At 45.5% G+C, this 10,963-nt stretch overlaps 2 protein-coding genes across 2 annotated transcripts; one reads left to right on the forward strand and one right to left on the reverse strand.

Moving 5' to 3' along the window:
* Positions 1 to 20: 20 nt before the first annotated feature.
* LOC106812512 (extracellular signal-regulated kinase 2-like) lies at positions 21 to 6,578 on the reverse strand. The gene is made up of 12 exons (XM_014816407.1): positions 6,462 to 6,578; positions 6,143 to 6,241; positions 5,264 to 5,384; positions 4,506 to 4,636; positions 4,073 to 4,236; positions 3,659 to 3,798; positions 2,939 to 2,996; positions 1,721 to 1,855; positions 1,319 to 1,424; positions 828 to 974; positions 449 to 625; positions 21 to 34 (listed from the first exon to the last, which is right to left on the reverse strand). The coding sequence occupies exons 1-11, from the start codon at positions 6,528 to 6,530 to the stop codon at positions 455 to 457; spliced, it is 1,341 nt and encodes a 446-aa protein (XP_014671893.1). The 5' UTR covers positions 6,531 to 6,578; the 3' UTR covers positions 21 to 34; positions 449 to 454.
* Positions 6,579 to 9,573: 2,995 nt separating this feature from the next.
* On the forward strand, positions 9,574 to 10,957 carry LOC106812501. Its single transcript, XM_014816389.1, has 2 exons — positions 9,574 to 10,402; positions 10,637 to 10,957. The coding sequence occupies exons 1-2, from the start codon at positions 9,574 to 9,576 to the stop codon at positions 10,759 to 10,761; spliced, it is 954 nt and encodes a 317-aa protein (XP_014671875.1). The 3' UTR covers positions 10,762 to 10,957.
* The last annotated feature ends 6 nt before the right edge of the window (positions 10,958 to 10,963 follow it).

Raw genomic sequence — 10,963 nt, forward strand, 5'->3', positions numbered from 1 at the left:
TAGTGTAGTTATCTACTGCCACGGGACTGCCACCCTGGTGTCAACAGAAGCTTTATATAGCTCTTATAACATTTGCTGACCCCACTGCCACTGTCTACTCCTCTTGCTTATAGTGCAGGGGGAGATATTGGCGGTGGTCCGAACTATGGGACTAACTCACGAGTGTTGTTATCTACTGACATGGGAATGCAGATGCGACTAGCTCGGTGGTCTACTATCGCCTTACGCTCGTTAAACCTGTAACCTAGTCAACTAAACCGTATGAACGTGTCTCGTTGGTGAATGAAGAAGAGAGAAAAAGCGAGGTACAGAAAATAGCTCAGCGACTTGCAAAAAGTGACAAGGTGACGTGAATTATGGGTTGAAACCCACGTATTTAGAAGCACTTGTGCATGCAAACACAGACATCTCTGTCTGAAGACATCATCTAGAGGAAGTGGATGCCCACGTGTTTTTACGCGTGACAGCGCGCGCTTACGTATGCCGTGATGGCGGCAGACACAGGTCTGGACCTCCTGTGGTTGGGTATGACACCCGTGTCCTTCGCCCAGGCAACATGAGATCCCTTCACTCTCGCCACGGCCGAGGGTGCATCACCTTCACCGGTCGCGTTGGATGCGATAGCCTGCGGAATCAACAGCAAGGTCTCACTTAGAGAGAAATCATGGAAGGCCATGTTGTCAATGATGGCAAACGCAAAGGAGGGCCGTCGTTGAATTTATCGATAGATTTATAGAGAGAAGCTGTGGAAAAGACAAACGACGTAAGCAACGATGCAACTCGCCACTGATGGCCAAACTCTGCTGGGCAGCATGACCTCTGCTCACCTTCAGTGATTCTCTTCTCTGGCTGTCGGCAGGTGGCGCTGTGCGCGCGTTGCTGGGCGTGCGCGGGGTGGGACTGCCGGAGGAGGTGGACGGATGCGTCTGCTTAAGCTTCTGCCGACGCTGACGCGTTCGCCTCTGTCTGATGAACTGCAAACAAGTGAACATGCATCTCTTGGTTCAACACTTTTCGCTTGATTGTTTGTTTCGGCTCGTCATGTGAGACTTGATTCTAAGGATTTGTGAGGCATGCAGAGAAAGTTGGGGGATTAGGAGAAAGGTGTGTACAAGCATGGAGGTCGATATGACTAGGTCCTAAAGTTGACTAGGTCATTATTCATGATTTCATCCCCTGTGTGAATTAACATTCCCTCCAACTATACAGAATCTATAACCTCTCCATAGTGCACTAAACATTTTATTTACACCTATAACAATTTTTTACTCCACGCTCATAGCAGCTGCAACCATTAGTTTCTCTGACTGCTACATACCTCGTACAACTTGCCCCGGTACTCTGACACTGATAGCTGCAGGTGATCGCTGATAGGTGGCAGCACGTTGTAGCCAACAATGGGTTCATCGCTCGGCTTGTGAAACCTGCAAGCCGCAGTCAATTGATTGCTGAATCTATTAAATATTTGCAGAGGCGGGACACAGTGGGGATGTGTGCTCAGTTAACGGCCAGCAAGCAGTACAGGCTGTTTCACACACCTGATCATTGGTGAAAACGCTATTACACTAGTCAGCAGAAACAAGGTGAATAATAAGCGTATATTACGCTCACAGTAGATACAATAGACAAGTGCTATTCAATGTCAAATTAAACACCACTCCTCACTGCACACCTCACCACTCACCACTACCCGTGTTCTACTTGTACTAGTGCTACCTACTTGGCGACGAACGGGTGAGCAAGGCACTCCTCTGCCGTCAGGCGCTTGTCCGGGTTAAACACCAGCAGCTTCTGCACGAGGTCCAGCGCGTCTGCCGGCACGTTGCCTAGCAACTCATCCAGCGGCTTCTTTGGCCTGCAAGCAGCGACACGTCGTTGTTTTGTTTAGTAACGTTCGCACTAATGATCACAGATTTCTGTCTTAAGCTGTGCCTAGTGTTACTTTCTTACACTGCCTCGCTGACTTTCTCGTAACCTTACTGTAGCATAGCCAGTTTTTATGTTGCCTCAAAACTGAAAATCACTCTGAAAGCTTGAGTAATGTTATCCTTCCGTATCAGACGACTTTCCCTGAAATTCTACATATTTTACAAAGATATACGAGGAAATGCGCATCTAAAATGTAAAATTGTCATCCACTAGCACAGTTCTTTACGAATATATGACTAGTAACTAATTCAAAATGGCCAATCACGACCTTTGTGAGTTGCAGAGGTCATTGATAGGCATTGCGTGACTATGTAGGGAGTTAGCACATGCAGGGGAGTAACCCATTAAGTAAACCTGCTAATAAGCAATCGTTGTCGCACATACTCAATGATAGTATGCATCACCCAATGTGTGCCAGCACGCAAGCTCCTAAATTACTGGGTACAGCCTAGGATCAATCAATAAAACCTTTCACTTCGACTTTCTTTATTCATTTACAGTTTCGGGTATTGCTAAGCAAGTTTTTGAGAGGGCAGGCTTGCCTACCAGAATTGTGCAAGGAGAATCAATAGGCGTTGTATTATATATGGCACTCGTGTTTTACGTCTGATCAATACAAATCTATAGCGTTCATGAGCCCAGAGAGTGTAGTTGAAGTCATGTGAGTACTGTTGCACAGTTTTTGCTGAAATTTCCATCACGTAACCTACACTGGGGTCGGCTAACATGAACACCTTCCCCCCGTTTTTCACTGTGTTAACTGTAGTAATTGAATCCAATCATGTGAAATTAAATTTTGGCACCTTTTGGTATGTAATGCAATTATACCACACTGGGATCCCTTGAAAGCACAGGTGAACACTATGGGATGATCGTATACACATAAATTAAAACAACCACAAAATGATTGCAAAAAACATAAGCAAGGACATACTCACCTACCTGGGTAAATTTAATCACGTTAATCTCAGTGACATTTATAGACACAAATCTTTATTGAATAACTTACTTTCTCGCTGCCTTCTCCACAACAGAAGCACCATATGAAGATCCTATGCACATCACATCTGGAATGCAATGGTCATCATATATTTGCTACAGACTGTTCAGTGGGCTACATAAGTACACTGTACACTCACGAAAAATGAATACACATTGCACAGTATAAGCAGACGCAGATGTAGATATAAATGTAGACGCAGATGTAGCCACATCATGTTATCACGAGTGTATTATTAGGATACCACATGATTAGGATAATGCGCTCCTAATTATTTTATTATATTCCTAATAATACACCCACGATGCTACCTTTATTAGGGTGCGATATTCACCTTCACCACATGGTATAGCTAGTCATACATTCAATATTGTAAGCGATTTTTTATTTTGAAATTTCTAACAGTCATAATCGTACTATCCATGAGTAAAACCAATAGGTTCAGACTACCAGATTACTATGAATTTCAAACCCTATACAGGACAACAGACCAAGGGAGTAATAATTCCCCAGTGGTATCATCAGTGTTAAACATGCCCTGTACATGAATCTACGTGTAATTAACATAGAAGTCATTAAGTATTAACAGTGGCTGCAGCGAGTATATTAAGGCACAACCAGTACTTATCAATGTGGCGAGAATAATTGATTGCCACGCAATCACGGTACCTACTAAGTACCCCATACCTGTCCACAGGTGATTTGTGCCCAATCAATTTCTTGCCTTACCTGTGGGAGAGGGAGTGGGTATACTGGTCATGATCTTCTCTATTTGATGGATGGTTGATTTGCCTGCGAAAACCGGCTTACTCAGGAACATCTCTCCTAGTATGCAGCCACATGACCACATATCGACACCCTTTGTGTACCTGAGAGAAAATACACCATAGCATCACGCATTTTATCACTAAACGAAACATCACACTAAAGGAAAAACCCACTATACATTTCACTTACATAGATTCATTTAGAAAGTGGAGTTTATATTCAGTTCCGTAATTTTGCCATAAGATGACGCCCCTAGAACCAGATCACACAGACCATTCAAAGACATTCCTTCCTGGAACGTGACTTCATCGGCTCGTAACAAACACTGCAACGAAACGCTACTCGCTGCGACCTAGCTGCCACAGCGCCACCTACCTGTGAGAGCCGAGCAGGATCTCAGGAGCGCGATACCACCTGGTGGCAACGTACTCCGTCAAGCACGGGTCTACTTCGTCATCCTCGAGCTGAGCTAGTGACCGCGCGAGTCCGAAATCTGCCAGCTTCACCGTGCAGTCAGCATCCAGCAAGATGTTTGACGGCTAAAATAGTGACACGGCCATTAGTTAAACGTAATTTGGTTTGCAAATGAGTGTACTGCCAACACTGTTACACAAACCAACAGTGACTGTCGTTACACTAATCAACAGGTACTGGGGTGATACTAACCAACACTGACTGTGGTTATACACGAGCTAACAACAGTAGTACTTAAATCTGACAAGCTATGGATTACTCAACACTCACTCGTGAGTGTGAACCTAAATCTGAAGTTACATCCCACATGTTTCTAATTAGAGTTTCTTCTCACCTTATTGTCCCTGTGGATCACATTCCCTGAGTGCAGATACTTTACTGCCCTGAACAGCTGGTACATGATATAGCGTTTGTGGATCTCTTTCAGTATACCACCTTTCTTTATCACATTGTGCAAGTCCGTCTCTGTTCATAGCACGAAAACGGACATTTTTTAGTGCGTCTAGACAGACAACAGTGGATCACTGTAGAGCTAACAAGCATGTGTAACACTAAAGAAAGATTCATCATGCTATAGCAGCCTGTGTACACGTGAGGACCCACCGGTACGGCCACTAACTGTCTAGTGCACACACACTTTAAATAATAATCGATCTCTTAATATGGCTATTGCTTTCATCATGCCTCTCAATTCCCATTACTGGGGTCGTTACAGCTGCCGCCATAGGAAAGCTCAGCCTAGTAAACCAATCACGTTAAGAAGCTATAGATCTAATTAGACCATGTTAGGTAATTATCGTTAATGAATATACAGTTAATGTCACATCAATGTGATGAAGGCTTCGCTATTGCATTCAATCGATGTTTACAGATTGTAAGTACTTAAATCAACAAAGATGTAATCATTATAGTCATATATATGTGTAGAATATGCATCACAATAACATTATTTAGTTAGATTGATCTTATATTTTATATCGACTTATCAATATTTATTATCATGAATACTACAGGTACACTGCATATATCTATAATACATATGTTCATGCTATTATGAATAGAGCATGCAAATGACAGCTATAATATACTTACCCATATATTCAAACACGAGATAGATGTCCTTATCATTTTCTGCCTTTAACACGCTGTGCAATTTGACAATATTTGTGTGATCGGAGAATTCCTGTAGGAAGCTGATTTCCCGGAATGTTCTCTGTGAGTAAACATACATTAATCACAGAATTTAGAGATATATAGGTTCAGAGTAGGCGACATATAGCACAATACTCATTGTTCCACGTTAAACAATGCATTACGTGATGTGGAAAAACAGAGTCTATATCGCTACAGGAACGCTGAGAGGGTCTATGTCTCCCTGGGTACTGTCGGAGCATACTCTGGGTTCGGTCCGGTATATACCGGAACGTACCCTGGTAACTATCTAATATGCCGAGTATAAGTATAGTATAATATCTAACGAGTCTAGGGAGTCGCCTACGCCTACTCCCTAACCATATCAGATAGTTATCAGGGTACGTTCCGATATACCGGACCGTACCCAGGGTACGTTCCGATATACCGGACCGTACCCAGGGTACGTTCCGGCAGTACCCAGGAAGACATAGACCTTATCTGCTACAGTAACCTAGGACTAATTTAGGTGGATATTGGTAGTTTGATCCATATAGCCCTGAAAATGCTGTCACAACTGACACAAGCCTGTACGTGTCTGTGGCAGCATTCACCGGCCCATACGGGTGCAAGTAGATGCATGTTATGTTGTTTGTTTAGAACACCTTCTGCTTTTGACTCTTTTTGGTGGTATAAATAATTACAACCAAGTGCACAGGGTACCCGGTCTAATGTTGACATTAATATCTGTATTAATATGATATTGCATATTGATAATATACATAAATGAATGGTAAAACTAGAAAATAAACTTATTTTTAATATTAATATTATATTTACTTGAGCATCGGTCCTATTTCGAAAGGCATCAAATATTTTCTTTACAGCCACTACTTCTCCTGTTCGCTTGTCCACGGCTTTCCACACAATTCCATATGCCTAAATTAAGTAAACACACACACACAAGTTATCAGCATGTACGTTATACAGGCCTAACATTTTCTGTTTTCATGCATACGTCACTGAATAACTTTGAGTTGACTTGTTTTATTGTTTAGCGATTCTTTGTTTGTCCATCCATTGACATTCATTGTCAGCCAGCCTTTCAATCCTCGCAAATAATCTACATCTATCTTCCGGCGGGAGCTAGTACACTTACCCCTTTTCCCAGTCGCTTCTTGATTGTATATTTTTTACTTATACAGTCTTCGATATTATCATCCGTCATCTTTCATTACGTGTTTCATGCACCTGTCTCTTAGTCTTACACTTCCAGTGAGCTTTGTATACAGGTAAGGAATTAATCACCAAAGTACCACCTTTCGGTCAATCATTCGCAGAATACAGTTCGATGTAAACAAGAATGACTATTAACAGTTTGTCTTTACAGTGTGTTTTTAATTAAGTGCTAACTAGTTATATTAAATACCACAGAACACTACATTGTAATTGAATTATATTTACCGCCAATGTTTCCTTAGGGTTTTATGTAAATTGTACACATCAGTTTTCCTGCGTAGTTATACAGTATTTTGTTGCTACGGTAACAGAAATATGGACAGGTGTTGTGTAGCGGTGGCGCTAGTGTTGATAACGTCAGACTCACAAGTTGGCGCCATAAACGTCTTTGTGTGGTTTTGTTGTTTTCAATTTTTGCGTGTATTTACTAACGTTCTCTGTGTTAAAAGACGTAGTTTATCTACTGTTGCTATACTTGCTACACGAACCCTCATACTTAGTTTAATAGTTATAGTTATAACTTATGCATGTGCCGATAAAGACTAAAGTTACGTATACAATTTTGATCTTTACTTTAGTTTTACTTTTAGTTTTATCAATTTATGTGATTGATATTGATAAATAAACATCACATGTTTACACTAGGTAGTAGGCCTACAGCACAACGTCAATGCCATGGCAATGATGATCTACAAGTACAAGTACTGTACAGTGTACTACGTAACGATGCCGATGGTTCGTTCAGCTTCATTCTACAAAGTCATAGGTGGGTGGGTACCGGTACCTAAAAAAAGCTAAACCACATTACTCATTCAGTGCTCGAAATAAGAAAAAAAATGTGGTTGTCCGTCCGCAACAATTTTTGGTGTGTCCCCAAAAAACAAATTCCCACATAATTTCACTGATTTTTCCAATACATAAATAATGCAAACACCAACTAGCATAATCCACGTCCACACCCAACACTCCAGACACGCATAATCAAAAAACACCCAAAAACCAGTGGCGTAGCATATTTTTTAACAAGGGGGCCAAAACGCGAACCTGCGCAAAATAGTGGGAGTGATTAATATTTCACTGGCTCCTCCGCCTCCCTCTCCACACCTAGCGCCTCCCCTACTCTCAGCTCTGCGAATCTTTGTTTGGCACGCCATGCGAAAAAATGCGAAATTCTTTGCTTCTTGTTCTCTGCTCCCAAAATAAAATGTAATTTCCATTGTTCAGTGGCGGGTTTAGGATTCAAGGAGGGGGGGGTATTAGAAAAAACCCCACGCCCCCGGGGTATGTGGGTTCTCCCCCAGAAAATTTTGGAACACTTAATGATGGTTTGCTGGTTTCCAATCGATTGTTCACCTCTCATAATCAGAAAAACCTGACATATTGGATATTAATACCAAGTTTAGGACAATAGCAGCTGGGTCCAATATTTTTATATTTATTTCACGATTTAATCACGATTAAGATTTCTTGATGAGCTAGAAAACACTCGGAATTTTGAAGTATGAAACTGAACATTATTGCTGCAGCTACCAGTATACCAGTTGGTTGCATGGATTGTATTGCAGTTCAGATGCAGAAAATATTGCAAAGCAAAGGTTAATACACATAGACCTTAATTGGGGGTACACGGCAATTATATCTAAGATAGGCCGAGTCGCGTTTAGATTTAGTGTAAGGGTTAGAGATTAGGGTTCTTCGGTTGTCCACCGACAATGTCTCAAGCACTGGTTAGGTTGTACCGTGCAAATTCTGGTTGTCTCGGACAACCGGACAACCGCTTATTTCGAGCACTGTCGATCTACATTACTAATTACATCATTAGGTCTAATTACTGATTTAGTGCCAGTATTAAATTGAACTGGACAGTTTAACCCTTGTGTTACTGGTTAACTTGCAAATCAACATTGCTACATTGATTGACGTATCGATTAATACAATAGTCAATATCAGTACACGTCATAATTAGTATAGAATTATATGTAATGCCACAATGTCTAGTTTCTATTCTCTAACTGTTTACAGTATATTATACATAGTAAACCCAACAGAGCTATAGGTTTACACCGCGAGTCTATTCATTTCTTTGGAGGAGCCTGAGTATATTCACTCATGGCGCCGGCTTTTATGGATGCGTTTTCCGATAACTAGAAACTTTTTTTTTCAACTGGGCTTTTATTTTCTATAAACACGAACCGCCGCAATAGCAAATAGTCGTGAGAGGAGTATTCTCATTTTCTGAGTTTCGTGCTTATTTATCCGTCACCTTCTTATCTAACATATCGGCGTGAGGGGCCTATCCAGCGCAACCTGTCACTACCTACGGAAACGGTGCACGGTCGCGCCACATACCACACCGTAGAGCCTGCTGGAGCGGAGCCTGAACCGGCGTCCTTAGATTGGCTGCGAGTGACCAGCGGGCTTGTCGTTCAGTGGGCAATCTTGCGTGGCGTAGCCACGTTTCTAGTATCGCTATAGTATTGGCTATCTAGTATCGGATGGAGTTCCACATATCTGTTTTTTCTCTTAAAGCACGAGTTGTACCGGGCGATCAAACGTCACCTGTTTGCCCAGAGACGCACGTAATCTACTGCACGCGCCGTCGGACAGCAGCGTCTCACTCTGCAATCGTTCACGTCAAGTGCGAACGATATTTTGTTCTATAGGCTGAACGTATGCTTCGAACATAGTTTTACCTTTTTATACACACATTGGTTTGTGTACGCTATAAAATTGCCCTCAGTAAAGCGTGCATTTGTCTAGACATGGCCAGCCCAACGCACCGCTGTCCAGGCGCCCCAGCGCACCGACTCCGGTGCCCCGCAACACTCCTCGTCGTCGCTCCTTGACGCTGGCCGCCGCCAGACAGGCGCCTTCATTCGCGCCACCGCACAATCCGAGCAACCGCAGGGTGCGTTGACGCTACACCGCTTACATTTTGTCACCCCCACACTAGCCGCCGCATCGATGGCGCGGCGGCAGCGACAGACCGCCCTTATAGGGATCAAAGTCGAGCCACCCTGCGCGTACCGCGAATGGCGATACAGGCCGCAGGCAGCGACAGCGGCAGCAACGGACCGCCCTATAGGGCAAGTCGAACCCACCTGCCGGCCGCCGATGGCTACAGCGGCAGCGACAGCGGCAGCAACGGACCGCCCTATAGGGCAAGTCGAACCCACCTGCCGGCCGCCGATGGCTACAGCGGCAGCGACAGCGGCAGCAACGGACCGCCCTATAGGGCAAGTCGAACCCACCTGCCGGCCGCCGATGGCTACAGCGACGGCGACAGCGGCAGCGACGACGACCGCTGGCCCGCCGACGCGCTGGAGGCGGCCCTCCAGCGGTTGCTCGATGGCGGCGCCCCACTCGACCCGGATTGGGACGACATGCCGGGGCTTGCCCCACTCGACGCGGAGTGGGACAACCTGCCGGGGCTCGTCCCAATCGGCGGGGATGGTGATGGCCCGCCGGGGCTCGCCCCAATCGACGCGGAATGGGCCGACATGCCGGGGCTTGCCCCACTCGACGCGGAGTGGGACAACCTGCCGGGGCTTGTCCCAATCCACGATTGGGACGTCCACTACGACGCCCCACCCGGCAGGCCCCCGACACCGGAGCGCGAGGCCAACCGCCAGGACGAGGACCCCCTCGGTGAGGGAGGGGACCTGCCACTCGCCCCACAACCGCCCGACGACACCCCACAGGACCAGCTACCAGTCCAGCCACCCCCCCACCTCGGCTGGAACTGGGGCTGGCAGAACGTCGGGCGAGGGCGACGCCTGGGCATGGTGGCTGCACTCCTTCCCCCCGGCAGGGACCGGCAACTCTTTTTAGAGGCCCAGGCGCCGAGAGGGTTCGGCCGAGGTCAGCACTTCGAGCATGAATAGTTTAATGTAATCGTGTAATAGTAATCGATATAATGAGGTACTAGTGTAATAATAATCGATGTAACAATGTAATAGTGTAGTAGTGTATCGCTGTAGTAGTGCGTTGATTGATGTATTGCATTGATGTGATGTAATTGATGTGATGTAATTGGTGGATTGATGATCTACGATGTATGTGCACCTCGTAACTCATGCATTTGTCTCCTCGAAGCAATTGTCTTCGTGCATTTGGCTAGACCATGGCAGCCCAAGGCACCGCTCCAGCGCCCCAGCGCACCGCTCCAGCGCCCCAGCGCACCGCTCCGGCGCCCCAGCACATCCTCGTCGTCGTCCTGACGCTGGCGCCGCAGCAGGCGCCTCCATCGCCGCCCACGACCACCGCAGCCGCCCCACCGCAGGGCTGCGTTGACGCCGACACCGCTACATTTGCCACCCCCCACCACTAGCCGCCGCATCGACTGGCCGCCGGCGGCAGCGACAGACCGCCCTATAGGGCAAGTCGAGCCCACCTGCCGGCCGCTGATGGCTACAGCGGCAG

This window comes from Priapulus caudatus, unplaced genomic scaffold, assembly GCF_000485595.1.
Source record: "Priapulus caudatus unplaced genomic scaffold, Priapulus_caudatus-5.0.1 Scaffold655, whole genome shotgun sequence".
Lineage (NCBI taxonomy): Eukaryota > Metazoa > Priapulida > Priapulimorpha > Priapulimorphida > Priapulidae > Priapulus > Priapulus caudatus.